Source organism: Sesamum indicum, linkage group LG10 (assembly GCF_000512975.1).
Source record: "Sesamum indicum cultivar Zhongzhi No. 13 linkage group LG10, S_indicum_v1.0, whole genome shotgun sequence".
Classification (NCBI taxonomy): domain Eukaryota; kingdom Viridiplantae; phylum Streptophyta; class Magnoliopsida; order Lamiales; family Pedaliaceae; genus Sesamum; species Sesamum indicum.
In genome coordinates this window covers 16,474,433-16,498,018 of record NC_026154.1, presented here as the reverse complement: position 1 = coordinate 16,498,018, position 23,586 = coordinate 16,474,433, and the positions used below count along the sequence as shown (strand labels likewise).

Sequence of the window (23,586 nt, the reverse complement as noted above, 5' to 3'; positions counted from 1 at the left end):
GAGAATAAAAATAGAGGAATAAGAGGTAAATAAATATTAAATAAAAATAAGATATTTGTAATTTTTCTTTTTGAATTAATTATATTTATACCCCTAATCTGTAGTCTATTTACACAAACCACTCATGTCTTTTGTCTAATATTATAAAAACTACCCCTAACAACAACAAAATAGAGATGATGTGTTACATGTGTATAAATTAAAAAAATAGAGATAATATGTATAAATTTTCAAAAAAATAAAAAATAATTTATGTAAACAAATTATAAATAAAAAATATAAATATAATTATCCCTTTTTTTTATATATATGAAACTATTTACCCACATCACTAATACCGCACTATTCAAACTTTGAGATAATCATTCACCGTACAGAATTACCGCAATTAGGCCAGAAAATCAGAGCTGCCACTGTACACTAGGGGGGAAAGATCTATACTAAACTAAACATATCTAGTACAGGCCTATGAAAAGGCAAAGCACGACGTCGTACAGACTCTGCAAATCTCCCCAACAACGCAGCCTCGTTCTTCACATTCTTACAACATGACATTACAAATAAGAGTCAATCATATGCTACTGCTGGCTGCTGCTACAACTTGAGATTACAATACAAGGATACATGCACAAACCAAAAATCCGAAACCCTAATCTATGTCAGCACAGAGGGGTGGACCCCACCACCTGTCCCCATTACATGGATGGATACGCTTCATCATATCCAGGTGCCAAGATCCACCCTTCATTTCGATTCATATATATAGAAACCCTAAATACACACATCATCATCATGATGATGCCTATAAACCTCTTATTCACCTAAGAAGATAAGCTATAAATCTTGATTGTTCTTTGGTATTTAAGAGTTATACCTTGAACTGGGAAAAGGGCAGCACTCGCAAATACCAATTCCCAACTTGAAGATATATAAAAACGTCACCCACACAGCAAGAGAAGTCGCGTTTGTGAGGTAAGGAAGAAACAGGTACTCAAATTTCCGATGTGACAGTGCACCAAATCATTGCAAAGTTAGTAGCTAGCCAGCCACCTGCAGAGTTTAGGAATTAGGCCTTATGATTGTTGCGGGGTTCCCAATGAGGAGAGGCCACCGGCGCCTGCACCCTCCGGTTTCCAATAATGCTCAGCTTTACGGCCTGTCCGGAGCCATCTCTCGGCGGGTTGAACCCCACCGGCAGAAACTCATCGCTTTCACACTCAAATATAGACTCTGAGAAGTGCTTCACCAGAGCTTCCTTCCCCTATTATTCACAACAAAGTTTTCACTCTATTAATAATTTCAATTCATGCATAATATATAAGATTTAATTGCATGTTTATTCGTGTAATTATAACATTTTGCATTTTCGTCCCATAACTTACTAGAATATTAATTTAGTCCTTATATTCAAAATTTTACAATGTCAGGTAGATTAAGTGATGAAATTGGCTATGAGAATTCCAGCCAATTTTAACGAAACATCATGAAAAATAAAAACTTACGGGACTAACCATAGTAATTACAAGACCAAAATTATATTTAAGACTAATATATATATATATAATGGTGTTAAAGTGTCACTATATTGGACACTATTAATAATCAATAACATATATAATTATGAATACAAAAAATACAAATATTATGATGATAATTGATTAGTTTATTCATTAATTATATATATGATTACTAACTGCTGAATACATTATAATTCCATGCACAATTTTAATAGTATCATGTTTTCTACGTGCATACCTGGATTTTGGCGCAGACAACCTCAATCTTTTTGGGCCATTTCTTGCGATCAACAGAGTCCCAATTTTTCAGATGAAAAGCGTCGAAAAACTTCCACACAGTGCTTGCATCTGTGAAGTTGACAAATGCAAAACCTCTGCTCTTTCTAGTCCTGATATGATCATCAAGATTGAATGATTGAATCAGTCATCAACAAACCCTAAACATGTTTTGATACGCACTGAAATATATACCTAAAATCAATTGGCAAGTATAAAAAATCATAGGCACAAGTGAAATGTTCCTCATGAGCTGCTTCTCTTGATGAGCTCTCATTGCGTGCCTTCTCATTTTCCACAAGGCAAAAACCATCTAAGAGATTTATGAGTTCCTGCCGTCTGCAAAGAGGTGGGAATTATTAGTATTTGACTGAAAACATCAAAAGCGTGTTGGGAAATATAAGTAATAGAAGAAAATAATCCAAATTTTAACAAACCAATCTCTACTCAAAAGCGTTTTTACCCACAAACGCCATTTATAAACACCTAAAAATCATTATATGAAGCAAAAGAACCACAAAAGATTAGAGAGCATAAGCAAATACGGGCAATCATAAGGAATATTCTTTATCATGACTGTGGTTTTCTCTTCCTCGCGTTTCAAAGGCACGATTTTATGCCTGTTTGCCTCTTTCTGCATGCTCCATAATCCCACGTTCTCTTTGTCGTTGGGCCTTCTTTCAAATTTTAACTCTAACCCTCCTCCATTATTCTCTCTACTTCTCCAAGAGTTCACTCGTCCTCTTCCTCTACCTCCCCGAAACCCTCTTCTTTGCCAGGTGCGGCCTCTCACCGGCTGCTCGTATGGGATTCCAACATCCGCTCGCGGCGGCGGCGGCGGCGGTGGTGGTGGTGGTGAAGGGTTCGTAGCAACTGAGTGCAGTTCAGGGACGACATAGTAAGTAGCGTAATTAGTGTAAAAAGGCTCATGTGCGCTGTGAGTTGATGAGTACGTGAAAAAAGACACAGGGCGAGTGCAGAGTTGGTGGACGACGGTGGACGACTGCTGAGGGAGGAGGAACGGCGGCAAGGCTTGTGCGCGCGTCGGAGTGATTACGGGAGGAATAGGGTTATACTCGGGTGCGAAAGGGTTCAGGGTTGTTATGGAAGGGGTTGGAGGTGACATTGTAAAGAAGGGAGATGAGTGGGAGAGAGCCATTAATGGAGGAAGGGTTTGAAAGAGTTATTGCTGTCTCATTAATGACGCTTATTTAATGAAATGGGAGTGGGAGATGATGCGGCAATTTGGGGATTGTTTGGATAGTCATCACAGAAATAGGGCGGATTCAAAATCATCTACTTCTACAATTATTTAATATTTTTTAGATATAATAATATACTATTTATAATTCAATCTTCAATTTAATAAATCAAATTTCACAAAATTATTCTTTTTATAATCTTTCTAGCTCTGACAATAATAAAATATAATTAAAAATATCAAAGTACTCGAGTTCGACACAAATTTGATTAATTAAAGCTCATTTGAGCTCAATCAGATTAAATAATCAAATTAAATTCAGACGCAATTTTTAAAACTCGATAATAATACAAATATATTTGAAAGTGATATATTCAACTCGATTCAAATAATTTACAACCCTACCAATATGCAAATGTAGTATGCCGGTTATTAATCAGTCAAATGCAACTGCCATATACCAATTCCTACTCGAGGAATAAATTAAAGTGGACAGGGTGTTTGCAATAATTTTTTATTTATTAAAAATTTAAAATTAGATAGTAGTCAAGGTTGAGAGTATTGAAAAATAAAAGTTAAAAGTGGGAAAAAATTGAAGTTTGAATATTTGAAAAAATAACTTATATTTATAATTTGCTGCCAAGCTGCAACAGTTATTGGGCAACTCTTATATTTTTCGATTTAAATCAATTTAATTTATGCGATGCAAAAACAAAAATTGTGAAAGAAAAATATTATTTTTAATTTATTTTCAATAATAAATTGATAAGCGGTTGTTTCAAGTACTTGCAAGCACATTTAAAGAAATTTCCCTAATTTAATTTAAAGGGGAATTTATTTTCCACACCAAAATTACATATGAAAAAAGAAAAAGAATTGTATTTTATTGTTATAGATTTAATACTAATTTATGTCAACTTATGTCTGAAGGGCTATTGTAATACAACTAGAAAAAAATGATTCTAGTTATAAAAAAAATTGAACTCATTAATAAATAATTTTTTATTTTTTATTTTATTTAATATATATTTTAAACAATTTTTCAGTAATTAAATTTATTAGTAAGAAAATTCTCATGTGAAATAATGTAAATAAACGACGAGTGTTTTACTTACTAATTAGCTCGATATTGACTCTTTACTTAACTATTAAGTTATTATTTTGCAATTTAAAAAAATAATTTATAAAATCCTTACTTGAGAATGTTAATTATTCTACTTACAGGTATATATTATTTATACATATTCATGTTTTATTTTTACTTTTATTTCTAAAAACTACATAGGACTTGAGTTGGTGTAATAAAAAATTATTTGTGCTTGTTAAAATAAATTATTATTATTTTGTAATTATCCAGTAAGTAGTGATAATTGCTTCACCTCTTACTTTTCACCTTTTAGGTAGCAATCCAAACACACGCACGTCAATCGAAACTGTAGTCCGCCGCAGCAAGAATGTAGCACTGCTTAGTTAATATTGACAGCGGAGCTTTTGGTGAAAATACACTTCTGATAATTGTATTTGGCTTTTCTGCATATATTTATTGTGAATCTAGAATTCTAGACTTAATCATTTGACCACTAGACTGATGTCAACTCCCTTTACTGTTTGTATTTTTGTTTAAATAAATAGGATAAAATATACTTTGTCACTCCGAATTAATACATGTAATATTTATCTCTTAAAATTAAATTTTTGAACATATTACTCATATCCTATATAAATATATATGTATATTTAGTTCCAGTTTTGCATTTTAAATTCATTAAATTTTTCTTAGCTAGGAAAAACATATTTTAATTATAATAAATACAAGCAATTAATTAAATACTTTAAATTTTATTATATTTTACAAATTCAAAGTTAATTAATGAATGTGTACAATAACTACACAAAAGAAATTCATAAATTTTTTTTATTAATTTGGTTATAAAATTATGTTATTTACTATTTGTTCTCTTAAATAAATATAAATAATTACATATCGGTCTTTTGAATATAACTTTTTTAAAAGATATGATAAAAAAATATATATATATTTATTTATTTCTAAAAATATAGAAATTAGAGACAATGTTTTGAAATATAACAATTGAATTTTTAGAAAATAAAAGCAATAAAAATCATATTGGAATAAATAATACATAAAAGTTAGAAACGCTATTAAAGATAAGAAAATTAAATCGAAAACTTACAATGAGAATTGTATCGTAAATTTAACCGAATTGCAAACTTTACTGCTTGTTTTGAAGAAAATATACGTTGCGTATTAGTAGTGCACTGGATGCAATGTAATTTCTCTAGGATAAGACAATTGCAGTTCTTTCGATTTTGAGTATTGAATGATTTACTTATGTTTGACCAGAAAGAAGGGTTACCGACACTTTGCTCCCCTTATTTTTGAGATAGCATTTATTTTATTAAATTAACAGTAACACCAGCCTCTTACGACTAAATATTTGTACAAGATTGTATATATATTACCAGCAGTCTACGCACTCGCAACGCGTGAATAAATATAAAAAATTATGATAAAAATATTAAAATAAATAATATTATACTCTATGAGATTATGTCAAATTACAAAAATACTATCTTCTTTTTACAAAATTACACCAAGAGGTTATAGTTGTAATTATAATTACACTATATTCAATACAAAATTTATAGAAACATACCCTGAAAAATATTACACTAATACCCTTCAGGGGTGTGTAGCCGTATTTTTGCAGAAAAGTTATAGTAAAAATCCTTAGAGGGTGTAGCTATAATTTTGCAAAAGATAGAGATGTTTATATAAACTGGCCTAACCTCAATGGGTGTTAACATAATTTATCCAAAATATTAATATACATTGATCAATATATTTAAATTATGTATTTTGGTCAATTTTAGTACATATATAGCCTCAAGTGAAACGATGCAAATTTAGTGAGTTGAAAAAAAACAAAGAAGTTTATGAGAAGAAAGAATAATTGTAATTGTGGGCTTATTAAATATATAAAAGTTTGTGGAAAAAAATGAGAGAGAGAGAGAATGGGTGAGAGAAATATGGAGTGATGGGTTGAAAGAAAAAAATGAATTCACGGGTAAATTACTATTCTAACCTAATTTTGTTTTAAGAGAATAAATTAATTAAGAGATAATTTTGGTATTCAAAAATTGATACGACAATAATTTTTTTTTTTAATAATAATATAGATATCTATTTATAGTACAAAGGTTATTAATATTGCATCTTAGAGTCAATTATTTTTTACAAAATTGAAAAAACTATATTTTAATTACATTAAGTAAAGTTAGAAGTTACGGGTTCGAACCACGTTGTGTGTTACATAGTAGGAGTTATTGTGATAATAATAATTATAATGTAATTAATATATTTCAAGTAATAATAGTTTATTACTCTTGCTTTAAAAATAAATAAATAAATAAATTCGTTATCCTTTTTGTTTGGCAGAAGCAGAAAGCGCAAGCGAGAGTCGGTGCTGTTAACAGAGCGACGGCAAGTTGGCCTTTGGACCACCGAATATTAATTGGGTCAGTAGCCTATCCTATCCCATCTCTTCCCACGTAAAATGTAAAAAGGACCTTGTGCCTGTGTTGTGGATCATTTTAAAAGATTTTGTTTGGAGTGATTAATTATTATTAATTAAAATAAATTGTATATATTATTTCTATTGAATATTAATATTTAATAAAAATAATTATAACAATCATTTCATAAGTAATAGTATCAGATAAATTAAATTTAAACAATATATGATTAACAATATCAGCTAAATTAAATCTAAACAACACCTACTATTAGAGAAATAATTACAACAATCATACCCTAATCAACAATATCAGATAAGTTAAATCTAATGAACGCCTACTATTAAGTATACAATATATATCATGCAATAGAGCAACATCACACGCATATGGTGGAGTTCAAACCCATGACATCTAAAGTTATGAGGCATCAGTTTCACCAATCGATTAGACCCCATTGACGAATCATTTTAAGAAGATTTCAACCGTAATTAGTCTCTGGAAAAGTTATTTTTATTTCTTTTTTTATTGTGATTTAGATGGAAAAATGATTTGAGTTCAGATTAATTTTTTTTCTTCTCATATTGGTGCATAAAATCAAAATAAATAGAAGCTTCGTTCAATAAAATAAAATAAAAAAAATGTCTTGCTGTTAGAAATATTGCACAAAATTTAAATTTAAAATAATTTACAGGATCGTATATCAGTTTTGCAAAATTGAAATTTCTTATACCACATCTCTCTTATTATTTGAAAATAATTAACTATTCATGTCGAATATCTGTATTTAACAAAGATAATTACAAAAATTATACTCTAATCAACAATATTAGATAAATTATATTTAAACAAGACCTACTGTACAATAAAATAACATTGTTCATATTAATGGAGTTCGAGAGATCGTTAGGCGTCGTTGGCTATACCAACTCCCTTATACTCAGTGTGTGTTTGAAGTTGCGAGTTATTGCTATAGCAATAATACATACAGAGATCGAAGCTTAAAACACCTCAATGAGATAGAAGTTAGGGATGTAAAGGTACGATATTGCAAAATCCCACCGACATTATCATTTTAACTTTACATAATTGTTGTATATAAAATAATGTCATAATTACATTTATGTTTCTTAATATTTACATAAATTATTTCCGTCGTTTAATTAATTACATATATCTCACATTATTTACACGAACAACTTTTACTTTTAAAAAAATTACATTTACACTTTTTAAAAATATCAATATCAGTGCACAAACTATTCTTATTTTTTTATTGTTAGAATTGTTTATGCAATTATGCGATATATAAAGATAATTTGTGTAATTAATCATATATTGAGGGATGTAAATATAATTATTCATAAAATAAAATAACGACTCACAAAGCTAACAGAAGTAGTAACTAGAGAGATGAAGCAAACAGCTCCAACCAGATCTCACTGCTTTCCTCCATAGTCCATCGCGGCCACTAGCGCAAAGGGACTATATGCTACCTAAGACCTCTCTGTTCATTAATGATTGATGGAGATTGGAGACCATGATTGTCTATTCTTGCCTTCTACTCTTTTACAATTGGATTTTCTGACCATATATATATATAATGCTTTCTAGTAAATTGCAGTTGGCTCCCAACTTTGAAGCTATTTCACAATTTAACCCCCCCCCCCCCCCCCCCCCCTAGGTCTAGTCATGTGTAGACTATGCACCAGCACTCTTTTTTCTTTTAAATAGTAATTATATAATTACATCACTATTTTATATATTAAATAATGAGTAATACAATAATTAGATTAATACATCAATATATTATAATAATGAAAATTTTTATTATAATAAATTTATATAAAAATAAGAGAAAGACATATATATCCGATAAAATTCAAACTCATGATTTATAACTAAGTATTGAGATCTCAACTTGAAATTCGAATTCATGACCTATAAATTATATATCAAACTTGTATTTTAACCGAACGTAAAATTGATACTATGTTGATACAATTAAAGGGTGATTCTGTAATTCTGGAGACTCACACCTCGAGTAACCCGAGTAAAGTTGTTGGGTCCTTGTCAGAGTGCATGCAGTGTGCACCATCGGCCACTCGAGCAAATATAGTTTAACTTGACAACAAATCGATTGTTATTATTATTAGGGATAATTACACTCCCATCTCTTAAAGTTTTGTATAGTTACACATAAATTTTTTGTGGTTTGAGAAATTACATATAACACTGCTGATTTGTTGAGCCTGCAATAAGCTAATTAGTGGTTAATATATTTATTTTTTTATTTTTTTAATATCAATAAATTCAGTGAATTTTGACTAACGAACGGACTTATTCGTTAGACGGGAGCAAATTTCAGAAGTGCTAGATGAAATTTCTCAAGTTATAAGAGATCTGAAATTATAAATTGAACATTTATTTCAGTTTAATTGCGCCAAACATCTAGAAAAAAACTATGTTCTTGCGTGCAAGTAAATATTCAATTTCTCTTTTATTTCGTCAAGTAATTCAATTAGGATGAAAGTTGACCCATGCATTTGACTAAAACATAGCCTAGAAATTAACATATGTTAATCCTTTTTTCTTTGTTATCTTCCTTTTTTGTTCTTTTGAAATGAACTAGACAGATATTTATCGCTAGCGTTAAATTTTAAATCCATCAAGTAAGTATAATTATAATTGGAAAAAAAATTAAAATATTTGAGCCGCAGATATCTTGCTATTTTTAAAAAGATTCAAGTTCATTGTAATAAAATTAATTTCGATTAGATTAAATCGTGACAAGTGATTGGTTACAATGTGCGACGCATAATAAGATCATTATACATTGATGATGATTGATGACGCACAATCATCATTCAACCGTATCTAATAAACTGAATATGTGTACCCTTTAGTTGAAATGATGTCTCTATTTGGTGAAATACTTTGGACAACAATTATTTTTCTTTTAAGTAAGAGAGGTGAACTATTATTAATCGAAATAAATTGATTACAATTATTCTAGTCGGGTATCAATATTTAACAAAGATAGCACACCTACTATTAAGTAAAAATAACATCCAAAGCATAAGTCAAAGTTTGAATCCATGACATCTGAAATCATACATTATGTTTGGATTCGTGTTTTAGTTGTTTTGTTTTTTATTTTGGAAGTAGAGAGAGAAAAATAGAGATAAGTGAGTGTGTGTTGAAAATAGATGATATGTTTGGATTTGTATTTTGGCAAAATTTAAAATATTTTAAAATAAATGGTGTAAGTTTGATGTTGGGATTTGGAAGACAAAAATCACTGTACATTGTCAAATCATATATTTTTATATATAAATATTTTATGTTTAATGTTGTACTTTTGGGAGACAAAAATTACTGTTTACTATCAAATCATGTCTGTTTTATATTATGTATATATATATTATATATAGAAAGTTGAAAAATAGAAAAAACATGCAGATAAGGTGTAAAAACACAAAAACAAATATTGAGTTGTTTTATTTTATCTTGGAAAATGCAAAGTAACAAATTCAAACAAAGCCATAGAATTTCAACTTCGCCAACTAAACTAAATCTCATTTACTCTCCACAACAATTATTTGAACATTGTGCTTTTTCGCAATTCCGTGGCTTTTTTAAATAAGTATGTTTCTGGATGATTTGAAGCTTTATACCCAATAACACTGAATATTCATTTGAAGTGTAATGAGGAAAATACTTGGAGACACGTATTACATATGGTGAAATTGGCATCATGAAAATGATTGATGCAATGTATTTATGGAAAAAGTTGAGTTTTATTTCGTTTTTATGAGAGGTACTCTATATTTTATTTTTTTGGCGTGCGTCGTTATCGTGTTAATGATGACATATAAAGTTGTTTTCATTATATGTTAGTCCATAATAAGTTGATAACATATATATTTATATGAAAACAGGCCGACGAGAATAATTACAATGTGTATAAAATCTTAAATATCGCTATGGGTAATAGCTAAATATGGAATTTGTTAATTTATTTTAGAACGAGTTTGAATTAATAGTTGTAAAGTCGACAAGTTAATTTAAAATTTACTGAAGAGTAGGAGAGGCGAGTTGTGATCCTGAACGGTGCATGGTACGTCAATATTAATGATTCTAAATTTTATTTAGTTGGAAAGCTACTATCTCGTAAATTAATTATATTTGATTTTTTGAGAAAAATATTTATATCAGTCATGAATATGCAAAAAAGAATGAATATTGAAAAGTTTTTCTTCCGTTTCAATCACGAGATAGATAAAACAAAGGAGCATCAATCGGGTTTTCGTGGGATTTTGAAAAGAAACTACTTAATTCACTTCCATTAAACTTACATGGAGGAGAAATATTTGGGGAAAAAAAAGGCATAAAGTAGTAAACTATTTTGTAAAATGCGATACATGTCTTCTTTTTATTTTTTAAATGAAAATAATGAAGTATTATTTTTTAAGTAAATCGATCACAATCACTAATGTCAAATACCTGTATCTAACAATCATATACTAATAACCAAAATCAAATAATTATATATAATAAATAATTATTATTAAAGTAGAATGACACCTAGTATTAAAGTAGAAAACATTTCATGTTGGTAGGTTCGAACCTTTTCTAAAATGCAATATAGACTCTTTTTTATTTTTTTTAAAAAAAAGCGACAAACGATTACTTTTTTAGTAAATCTATTACAATCATTAATGTCAAATTTTCATATTTAACAACTATTGACAACTACAACAATCCCATACACATATTGATAGAGTTCGAACCCATTAGCTTATAATTATGACGAATCAAATTCACCGATTGAATTAGTTCGCATCGATTGCAATACAGGATTCACATTATTTAAATGTTGAAAGTATGGTTGAAAAATATATTATTTGCTGAAGTAGACTTTTAAAATAAGACAAGAATGGTTGGGCATTTTTTATTAATTGGAAACAGAAAATGATTATTGAGTCAAAATTCAAAACAGTAAAAAATTTGAATTCAATATTTCGAAATTTTAATGCTGCAATGTTTTGAAATCACATATAAAGTATTGTGTAATTAGAAACTTCAAAACAAATACTCTATTATGTCCTAAACCGCTCATTTCATAAAAAAAGTTAAAAATAAGAATAAAAACCGCTCAATAGAAATCGTACAGAGTCAGTTATTTGGGAGTACACTCTGTCTCTGGCACGATTGGAAATCTTCTCTGAGGATATCATTTTCTTTTCAAACAAATTCAAAAAAAACTAAAAATAATATAAATCCCCTCCCGTCGTTCTCACTCTTTGCTACTCCACCTCTCTTCTTCACTCATTACTCTCTCTCTCTCTGTGCTCTGCAGCTATTCTTCTTTTGTCTTAAAGAAGAAGAAACGAAGGTTTTCTCTCTTCATCCCCTCATTGATAAACGAACACGCATGTGTGTGTGTGTGTATACGTACAAATATACACATATTGTTCTCTACTGAAGCTTCTTTGACACAGGGCATTCTGCTGAAAAAGGCTTTAAAAATTTCAAAAATTGGAAAGATGTTCTTCACTTTACTGATTCACACCATGTGATTTCTGACACATTCTTCCTCTTATTGCATTTTCCCCAATTTTTGTATCTTCACGTATACTTACCTACTGCCAGAGCAAACGGAGCAAATATAATAGAGTGATATATTGGGAATTGTTATTTGATTTGTTGTTTTTGGAGTAATGGCGGCTTCATCATCTCGAGGAAGAAGTAGCTCACCGTTTGGTTATCGGAAATCTTCTACTCCGTACTCCTCCACCTCGTCGTCGTCGTCGATGATAAATGGTCGATTAATGCCGCGTTCATGCTCATCCTCCACGACGTCGTTTTATGGCGGCGGTGGATACGGCTCTAGATCCATGACACCGAGCCGAAATAAAGGCGATTATTCTCGAAGCCGAACGCCGGTGAGTTATCCGTCAATGGAAGAGCCGCTGATTGGAGAGCCTGCGGAGAGTGCTTCGAGATCGGGGGATAGCATTTCAGTGACGATTAGATTTCGACCTCTGAGGTGAATTTGGATTTTATAATAGATCTGATTTGGACTGATTTGATATCTTTTGAATTTGGGGAGTTGAGACAATCGATTTAGATTTGCGTACATTATTGTGCTGTGGTGGCAGTGAAAGGGAATATCAGAGAGGAGATGAAATCGCCTGGTATGCAGACGGTGACAAAATTGTGCGCAATGAGTATAATCCAATGACTGCATATGCATTTGGTAAACTTCTTTGCTTTTTCCCCTGTTGGCTTAAATCCTGCTGTCAATAATAAACGAGCCATTGATACTAGTTTCTGCATTCAGTATTCTATGAGCTGCAATTAGTATTTTAGCAGTTGGATGATGGAATTGCTGAAATTGATAGAATTAAATTTATCTTGTTTTTGAAGTTTTGGAGTATGGAACACCAACACTTCTTTTGTGACTGCCGAATGCTGTCATATTTGCTTCATCAGAATGTGGTACATTTAACTTCTTTGCAATTTTCCCATTACAGACAGAGTCTTTGGGCCTAATACAAGTACTCAAGAAGTGTATGAAGTAGCTGCCCGACCTGTAGTTAAGGCTGCAATGGAAGGTGTAAATGGTAAGATCAACTTGCTATTACTCTTAATCCTTGTTCAGGCAAAATAAACTGCCTAAATTACAGTTCAAGCTGTGCTGAGTTGCGGTCCAGCATTGCATTTCAATTGCTGTTTTGTTTAATGACAACGGATTCTGCTTTGCTGATTGTGAAGACAATTGATTCTAAGTGTAAATAGCCTTCGCAAAACTGACACTGGTCAAGTTGATATTCAGGAACTGTATTTGCTTATGGTGTTACCAGTAGTGGAAAGACACATACTATGCATGTAAGTTGTATCTTCCATTACTTTGATCCTCATAATTTTCTGACACAACTCATGGTCTGAAGGACACCGAAAACTATGTTAGCGTAATCTCATCCTGAATTGATCTTATTTATCATCTGCTTAGTCATTTATTTGTTATTTTTCAAAATGATACTACTAAAAGTTTTAGTGTCCTTCTTTCACCCATAGTTGTTTGACATCCTTTTGTTGAGATTCATGGATGCATAGATGCCTGTTCCTGGAATGTAGTGGACTCGTAGAGGCCAGTTGTTTGAGTATATTGGTTCAATGAGCATAAGCTACATAACATATAAAGTATAAACTAAGACTCAAAATTCCTTGTAGACATTTCTTAACCTGGAGCATGGGATAGTTGTATATATGCAAACTTTTGACGTGGTTCAGTGTTGCTGATATTCAAGTTGTTCTACTGCCATTTTGTTCTGTTTGCTTGTCCTGGGCTCCAAGTTGAAAGTGCAGGTGTTTAGAGTGACTTATTGGATTGATGTGTTTCTCATGGATTTTCTACACATTTTGTATTAGGGAGATCAAAATTCTCCGGGGATCATACCATTAGCTATAAAGGATGTTTTCAGCATCATCCAAGAAGTAAGTTTGCTTGAGCCTTTTTGGAGATTTGAAACTTAATTCTGGGGGTTTGTATTTTCAAATACTACCATTTCAAGTGATAAGTAGCCTATGTTGTGTTTTTCTATTTATTTATGTGCTTATGAATTAAACTATGAATCCCATAATCAATGTATAGATGACTGGTGGTAATTTTCATTCAGACTCCAGGACGTGAATTCCTACTTCGTGTGTCGTATCTTGAAATCTACAATGAGGTTAGTAGTAAAATATCTGAAAGGATATTAACAATTGAGCATGATATTAGCATCATGATCTGTTTCTTAGTTCACCGCTTTCCATTATTTTTTATGTCTTATACAAGTAGTTTATGCCTCCAAATAAGTTAATTAAAGAATTTTGTTCTAGCTTCACCAATTCAAACTCTTAGAATTACAATCCACAATTTGGTAGTCTTAAATATGTCAATATCATTATGGCATTCTATAATTCATATTATTTTGTTGCTATCAGGTGATTAATGACTTGCTGGACCCAACTGGCCAGAATTTGCGTGTGAGAGAAGATGCACAGGTTGCCATACTAATCATCTCTTTCTGTTCTGTTCCGCATGTTGGCTATTTTCAGCTTTACTTTTGCTCAAACCATCTTCTCTAAGCTGCATATTCTGAATCTGTTGGAGTGTTTAGTGTTTGCAAAAATCTTTCTCTCAGGTTTCGACAATTCCGGAAAATCACATGAACTATATTAACAATTTTATTAAACACTTTGACAGTACAAATGCTATATTGTATTCATACTTTGTCTTATTGCTGAGGCTGTTTAATCTGCAATTTCATTGGTTTTTCATTGTCTTAGACTCTTAGCACCTTCTATTCCTTGACCTAAAACCTATTCGACAGCTGAAGCTATTCCTCTGAATTTTCTCAAGCCTCCATCTTGTGCTCATTTATTTCAGCCTCGCTAAATGTCTACAGGGGACTTATGTTGAGGGAATAAAGGAAGAAGTTGTTTTGTCCCCTGGACATGTTCTTTCATTTATTGCTGCAGGAGAAGGTGAATATCTTAGTTGTTTTCCATTTCCTTTCACATGCATAGTCCATTATATAATGATTTCTGTTAAAAAATGATTTGATCTATCATTTTGTAGCATAATGAAAAACATCTTTTTTTACTGTTATCTGAAACCAATTGCAGAGCATCGACATGTTGGATCAAATAATTTTAACCTATTCAGCAGCCGTAGTCATACAATATTCACATTGGTATGTATGTTCTGCTTGGATTAACATTCCATTGAGCTCCACATGACCTGTTTTTGGTTTGCACTAAAAGATTTATGTATCTGGTTTATTTCAGTTTATTGAATGATTACATTTCAGTGGCTTTCTCTGTCACTTTGTCTCCATAATTCTTCTTAGAAAGTGTTGTAATGGTTGTTACTTAATGTCTTTTAATATTTTGAGGTAAATGCAAAGTTATTTTTCTTAAGAAAACAAGACCAGGAAGGGCAACGATAAGCAAATCACATGTTAATATACATTTTTCAAGGGTATAATAAGTTTAGCCATTTCTTAACTGATAAGCGACTTTAGGTGGAGAAAAATAAGCAATAGGAAAGCACGTCTATTGGTTACGAAAGAGCAAAACAAAAGGGAAATTTAGCAAATATGAATAATGTGAATTGCTTATGTTTGTTTACGAAGGACCCATGAATTCATGATTGAACAAATGGAATGTTAAATCAACTGAACAGCAGTTATAAATAGACAGACTGCCATGTCAATTCCTGAAGTATTAGTAAGTTAGAGATCTATCACGTCACAGTTATCTGGATTTTTGTTGATATTTCTCAAAGGAATGTACATCTTCACGTGCATATTTTATTTATTATGTAAATCTCTTTTACATTTACCCTCTCAATCATTCATAATGGTTTCAGATGATCGAAAGTAGTGCACATGGAGATGATTATGATGGTGTCATATTCTCACAGTTGGTATGTATGCCGTTTAATCATCTGGAATGTGGAAAAATAAATCAATTTTAGTCGTACAGATTTGTATTTGTTTCCCAGTCATAATAAGATTTCACCTATAGCTTGGCCTTTTCCATGTAGAACTTAATTGATTTAGCTGGGTCTGAAAGCTCCAAAACTGAAACAACCGGGTTGAGGAGGAAGGAAGGATCCTACATCAATAAAAGTCTTCTAACACTTGGAACTGTGAGTAAATAAACTTACTCTTTTGCCAGTTGAACACATGTCTGTTGTCAGTTTGTCCTTTTTTCCTCTCTTTGTAGGACGCTTCCTTTTGTCTTGGTGCAGTGTTGTGTTGGGCTTTTCTGCAATCATGTGTACAAAATTGAGGGACGAACTGACTAGATAAAAACATATGTATTAACAATAGTCTTCGGCTTCAGAATTTCTTTTCAGAAATTGGAATGTTATACATTTAAATGAGTTTCTTCTTCCCATTTCTTTGCTTCCTATGATGTTTTAAAGTTTTATATAATGTGAAGGTTATTGGAAAACTTAGTGAAGGGAAGGCGTCTCACGTTCCTTATCGAGATTCAAAACTTACCCGCCTTTTGCAATCTTCGCTTAGTGGACATGGACATGTTTCGGTGAGAACCTGTACTTTCATAGCATGAGGTTCCTTCTTGTTCTATATTTGTATTATAACTCTTTATTGGTCTAAAGAGGATGTTAAGTTCTGTATAAAATGTGGTGATTTCTTCAGTTTGAAGCTCAAGGTTTTGTTATTTGGTATTCTCTTGTTACATCAGCACTCTATTGTTTCTTTATCTACATTAGGCATCTCACCCGTTTGTGATTTTGAAATTCTATCATTGGAATATGTTGGTGGGAAGTTTAACACAATCATATTAATTCCCTCAGCTTATATGTACAATTACTCCAGCATCAAGCAATTTGGAGGAAACACATAATACCTTAAAGTTTGCCAGCAGGGCAAAACGGGTCGAAATCTATGCCTCTCGTAATAGGGTGAGTTGCACATATATGCTTTGGAGTTTGGTCCATGTTTTGGAGTGGTGAACCATTGTGTTAATGTGTTTTTTTTTCAGATAATTGATGAAAAATCATTGATCAAGAAGTATCAAAGAGAAATATCAAGTCTCAAAGAAGAACTTGAGCAACTTAGGAGGGGAATGCTTGCTGGTGTCAGCCATGAAGAAATTATGGTCTTAAGGCAACAGGTATTGTTGACTCACTCCTGGAATGTCGCAAATTGAATGCTTGAGAACATCCTGCAGTGCACTAAAGAATTGTTAATTTTATTTCCTTGAAATTTAGTCCACTGTCTGCAGATTTGGTAGACACTTGGCTTATTTCTGCCATCTATGTTGTTATATAGTTGGAAGAAGGACAATCCAAATTGCAATCAAGATTGGAGGAGGAGGAAGAAGCCAAGGCTGCTCTAATGAGCAGAATTCAGAGGCTAACTAAATTAATACTTGTTTCCTCTAAAAATACAATACCAGGATGCACGAGTGACATGCCCTCTCACCAAAGGAGTCATTCTGGTTTGGAGGAGGAAGTAAGCTCATTGCATGTATTTACTTATTTTACTAGGCATGTTTAAGTGATTGCACTTGCTCTCCTTTTTTCTGCAGTTTTCATTTCATTGAAACTGGACTTTAATGTGTATTATCGTCCTAGGTTTCTCTGGAATTCTTTACTTATGTATGAATTTGGTGATAGTGAAACTGCTAAATTGTGGTAAAGTTTAGTTAATGTTCTCTGGAGCTAGCTTGCTTGGTTGCCGTAATTACTTCTTTCATGATCCTGTGCATCAATGCTTTTGAATTATGTACCTATGGTATGTTTTAGGAGATACCTAAAAAAGAAAACTAGTCTGCACATAGTTCATTTGCTGTTTTCTGCTCTTGTTTAACAGAGGCTGGATGTTCCGCATGATGGTTCTTTAAAACATGCTGGCGAAAATCAGAAAGATTCTCCATCGTCTGCTTTAACTATCACATCAGATGCTTATGATTTTAAACACAGAAGATCTGGTAGCAAGTGGAATGATGATATATCACAAGCTGGCAGTGCTATAACTGAAACTACTCAAGTGGGTGAACTTATTGGGGTTTCTTCCTGTGTGTCAAAATTTCCTATGGTATGCTCCTAATACTACTCTTCTGAAATTCATAACTGATTTTATTTTTAATATAACTCACTTATTTTCTAAACTTAGTAATATCATCATCCACATTCCACAGATGCTGTATTAAAGTACTTGAAATTGTGTTAGAAATTGTTCTTTGTTTCTTGCAATGTACATATGATTATGTGTCGGTATATTCTTTGTTGTATGTTTTCGTGCATGTGGCTCTGTATATGTCTACATTCGATCCTTTTTTAAGGTGGGAGGGTAAGCTCCTTGTTTGGAGGAACTTTCTAAAATCTGACATATCTTTTTGTTATTTCCTCAATTGGTTTTTGATAGTCTTGTGTCACCTTTGACTTTGTTGGTTGATCATATCCAGAATGTTCTGCCTTTGGACCTTGGATTTCTAGTATTGGGAAAACTTGTTAGTTTTAAAATTTGAATACTTCTCTTTAGCTGTTTTCCTTCCTATTGTTGATTGTAGGATCGGCTAACAATGTCGGATGAGATGGACCTCCTTGTTGAGCAAGTTAAGATGCTTGCTGGAGAGATTGCTTTCAATACCAGTACCCTAAAGCGTCTGGTGGAGCAGTCCATGAATGATCCTGAAAGCTCAAAAACTCAGGTACCCAAATTTTCCTTCTAAGAAACATATATGGATAATCTTGCAGCTATTGGTTTGGGTGTACATTTTTTGTTATGAATGCTCTGTCTCCCATGTCTGCCAGGCAGCGATGTAAGTCTTTCCTTTGGCCAATTGGGGATAGGACCATGATTCAACATTTGCACCTTTTTTTTTTGGATACTATTCATGTTAATGCATTCTTCACTTGTATTGCTCCTTTGGCTGGATTATGAAACCTCTAATTTTCCTTTATCTAATAATATGCATCTGCTGGTTTTTATCTAAACTCATGCTGCTTCGTAGCTTTGCATAGTGTATAATACTATTGGATGGTGCATTTGATCTTGTCCTCTCGTATCTTTTATCCAATTTTCAAATAATCCTTCTAACTGTGATGACCTAGTAGTCCTTGTTCTCGTTCAACAAATTAACATACTCCCTCAGAATCACAACACTACCAATATACAATTTTGGAAGAGGCTTAGTTCATAGAAGCTTGAAATTCAAAAAAGGGGTGTCCAGAACTGGTTATGTATTTTTGGAAAGTAACTTGAAAGTTGTTTTGGAAGATGAAAAACTTTGAGTTTTTTGACACTCGCTTCAGAGTTGTGGTGGAGAATGAAAAAATTGAGTTTCTGGATACTCGAATAAGAGGGTACAACTAACTCTTGCGGCCATGACTAAGTTGCAAGTCTGCTCCTGTAAGAAATTGAGGGTCTTATTGTTATTTATTTCCTAACACATATATACTGCGGTAATTGGTCGGTGATTTCAAACTCATAAAATTCCCCGCATGATTCCCAGATTGAAAACTTGGAGCGTGAAATCAATGAAAAGAGAAAGCAGATGAGAGTTTTAGAACAGCGTATTGTTGAGAATGGTGAAGCTTCAGTTGCCAATGCATCTATGGTTGAAATGCAGCAGGTCATCTTATTATTTCAAAGAACACATGCTTCCCTGTCTTCCACAAGATATGCGATAGGCCTTCTGATCCTAACTTGACATTTACTTTTATTTGGTTTTTCTTGTGGCAGACGGTCATGAAATTGATGGCACAGTGTAGCGAGAAGAGTTTCGAGCTAGAGGTTTCTATTCTTTCCTCACCTTTGCCTGCTTTTCACTTTATTTGCTTCATTTATAAGTGCTATCATCTGTCATCCACCATTAGTCCTTCCACTAAACTTATCTACTATTCTATTTGCCTAGTATAATAGATGCTATGGAGTAAGTTAAGCCTTTATCTTGCAATGCAGATTAAATCAGCAGATAACCGTGTTCTTCAGGAACAGCTTCAAAACAAGGTCAAACAACAAAACTTTTATGAAAGTTGATTCCACCTCTGGTTTTTTCCTGCTTCTGTAATTAAGTCATTTTCCTGTCATGTAAAGTGGTTGTTCTTTACTGTATCAGTGTGCTGAAAACAAGGAATTGCAAGAGAAAATTTTACACCTGGAGCAGCAACTAGCTTCAGTATCTGGTGACAAAATGTCATCCCCTTCTGAGATGTGTATATCTGATGAATATGCTGATGGGTTGAGAAAGAAAATGCAATCACAGGTAAACTTTTCCTAGTTCACTTGTTATAGCAATGGTGTTCTCCTATGTGTTCAACATATCAAATGCATGAACTTGATGTCAATACTGGGTAGAAGCTTCTAAGCAGTGTGAGCATCCTTTCATCTTGGTAACTAGTCAACATGGCCTTATCTTTAATTCAAGGTTGCGTGATGAGGCATGGCATGTGCTTTTGCTGTAGTGATGAGGGGTATTTGATTGCATATTAACTTTGCTGCTCTGTTTTTTTGCCAATATAAACAATCTAGGGATTAATCTTAACATATAGATTGTCTCCTTTATGATTGTGGAGAATTTGGAGATGTACAAGTTGTTATATAACCTTGTCTATGAGACTGTGAAAACGAATCCTCGTTTTTTACTGTACCGTAGCCACTTAAATAGGCCGATGGTGATTGTCAGAGTTTTTATGCCCTTCTCCTCTTGGCTAATTAAATTCTCTTTTTACATGTCAAATTAGATGCTGATCACTTTTGAGGTGGTTGAAGGACCTCTATGGGCGTCATGAGTTGTTATATGTTGTGAAGATATTCCCTTAGCTTGTTTAGTTGTGATGATATCTTGGAGCTTCTTCTTTCTTTTTTTCCTGTAAAGTATGGCTGATTTTTTTCCCGGGGATTTGACTTTTGTTTAATCTACTGCTTGGCAATTTCTTAGTATGCACCCCAAAATAATTAAAAGCTTCTGTTTTTCTTATGTAACTCTACCAAAGTTTTTTCTACTCTAAGCAGGAAATTGAGAATGAGAAACTAAAGCTAGAACATGTTCAGATTTTAGAGGAGAATAGTGGATTACGTGTGCAGAATCAGAAATTATCGGAGGAAGCTTCTTATGCAAAGGAACTAGCATCTGCTGCTGCAGTTGAGCTGAAGAATTTAGCTGGTGAAGTTACTAAGCTTTCCTTACAAAATGCCAAATTGGAGAAAGAATTACAGGCTGCTCGTGAATTAAGCTCTAGAAGTTCGAGCATTCATGCTGGAAATGTTGGCAACCGCAAGCACAATGATGCGCAAAGGAGTGGTCGCAGAGGTCGGCTAACTGGCCGATCGAATGATGTTTCTGCAATGGCTAATGTTGATTTTGACTCTTGGAATCTTGATCCTGAAGATCTGAAGTTGGAGTTGCAAGCAAGGAAACAGCGGGAGGCAAGTCTCGAGGCTGCCTTGGCTGAGAAGGAAATTTTGGAAGATGAGTATAGGAAAAAGATTGAAGAGGCAAAGAAGAGGGAGGCGGCACTGGAGAATGACCTAGCAAACATGTGGGTTCTTGTTGCTCAGCTGAAGAAAGAGGGTAATGTTGTGCAGGAACAGAAGATGAATGACAGACAGAATGAGGACATAAACCAAATAAGTGATCTGAAAGTTGCTGATGTTGACATAGACCCAATACTCAAAGATAGGCAAGCTCTAGATAATTCAACAACAGGTTCTAACATTCCCAAAGAAGAACCTCTTGTTGTCCGCCTGAAGGTACATTATTGCCTTCTCACACTTTTAAATGTTCATTTCACTTTTTTTGGCCAGAACTTGCTTCCTATTAGAATATGTATGTTTTCAGTGTTTAATATGCTATGCTGTGTGTGGAAATTGAGCTTGTCTGTAGCCCATTCTCAATTTTTAGGTTCCTCGATGGTTGTAGCATGTTTTTACAAAATTTGAATCCATGGTCACAAAGTAACTTATTTGCTTGTGTTTTTACAAGTTGAATATTGTTTTCTCATGGGACTTTTTCCAAGATCAAAAGAGAAGGGATGTCTGAGAAGAAAATGCATATTTAGCATGTATGCCAGAGTGAAACAAGTTTGCTGACTAGTTATGCTTTATGTAGTAGAATGATTTGGTCTTAATGTTTCCTCAAATTCCTTCAGGCTCGAATGCAGGAGATGAAGGAGAAAGAACTGAGGTACACTGGGAATGGGGATGCAAATTCTCATGTGTGTAAAGTATGTTTCGAATCACCCACTGCTGCAATGCTTCTCCCATGTCGTCATTTTTGTTGTAAGTTGTATTACTTTCTGAAGCTTGTTTGTCTTTATACTTGTTGATGGAGCATACTAATTTTGCGCTATTTGTGCAGTGTGCAAGTCATGTTCGCTTGCATGTTCTGAATGTCCAATTTGTCGGACAAATATTGCAGATAGGATTTTTGCCTTTACTTGACGTCACCGTTCATACTGTCTAAAGATAAGGTGAGGAAAATGCCTGCTTTATACATCAAAAGATGTTAGCCGCTACAGCATGCTGGGCATGCATGTTATCTTTACTTATGCAAAAATTTGAATTGTTGGTTTTTCAGCAAATTGTGTGTCAATATCCGTGTAGCCTTTTTCATTTTCTGATAATAGCTAATTTGATCATGAAGAAACTGGAAAGGAGGGATTTAAGAGACACTAAGATATCGTAATGATGCTAAATTGCTAATCGATCTTCATTTTCTTTCTATTGTTGCAGGGATTTGTCAATTGTTCACCATCCTTTTACCTGCTTGTTATTTTCCTAAATGGCAGGTGCCATTCTTTCATTAGTTAAACTGTATGTAACTCAGTGCACCATATATCATTGTGGTTGGTTTGTATTTCTCCAAAAAGGGACTCTCTCAAGTTCCTTTGAGATTGGGGGTGGGGAGGCGAGGGGAAACAGAGAGCGAGGGATCTCACGGCAGATATGATGTTCCGTGCTGAGCCTCAACTTCGCTTTCCTAATATGATGCCTAATGTGAATTTTCTTTGAAGTTTGTAGTGTATAGAAAATATCGAAATGAAACATTACTCTTCTACTCCTTTTATAGAAGTCACTGTATATCTGTTGCTTTCTTCAACTATTAATCGAAGAAAGTCAGTCTTATTTCTGCATCATTATATTGCTAGTTCGGTTGCTTTATATTTCCATTTCAATACACACATTACTCCACCAAGCAGGTTTTACATTGCGGAGGCTCCATCAATAAACGTCTTGCCTCCACTCTTGTTGTGCATGCAGGAATACTTATATATATATTTATATATAATATTAAAAATATGAATTCAATGTTAAAAAAAAAGGAAGAGAGAATTTTGAAAGAGGATGTAAAGAAAAAATTGGACTAGAAGGGGGACAAAAATAATGATTAAATAGATATAAATAATTAAATGAAAATTAGGTTTGTTAATTGGAGACGGTGGGAATAAAGAAGTTAAAGGGTGAAATTCAAAGCTCACTGCTGGTGCAATCTTGGTTGGGCATCAAAGTATACTACCTA

General features: G+C 33.0%; 1 protein-coding gene across 1 annotated transcript; it reads left to right on the top strand.

Annotated features, from left to right (window-relative positions):
• LOC105172920 (kinesin-like protein KIN-7D, mitochondrial) lies at positions 11,671-23,213 on the top strand. Its single transcript, XM_011094536.2, has 25 exons — positions 11,671-12,583; positions 12,696-12,793; positions 13,071-13,160; positions 13,373-13,425; positions 13,969-14,034; positions 14,217-14,270; positions 14,527-14,586; positions 14,991-15,069; positions 15,211-15,278; positions 15,956-16,012; positions 16,133-16,237; positions 16,534-16,638; positions 16,913-17,020; positions 17,101-17,232; positions 17,391-17,573; positions 17,934-18,158; positions 18,634-18,774; positions 19,579-19,698; positions 19,809-19,859; positions 20,028-20,075; positions 20,185-20,331; positions 21,081-21,818; positions 22,217-22,346; positions 22,426-22,537; positions 22,800-23,213. Exons 1-24 carry the CDS (start codon positions 12,255-12,257, stop codon positions 22,506-22,508), a joined length of 3,270 nt encoding a protein of 1,089 aa, XP_011092838.1. The 5' UTR covers positions 11,671-12,254; the 3' UTR covers positions 22,509-22,537; positions 22,800-23,213.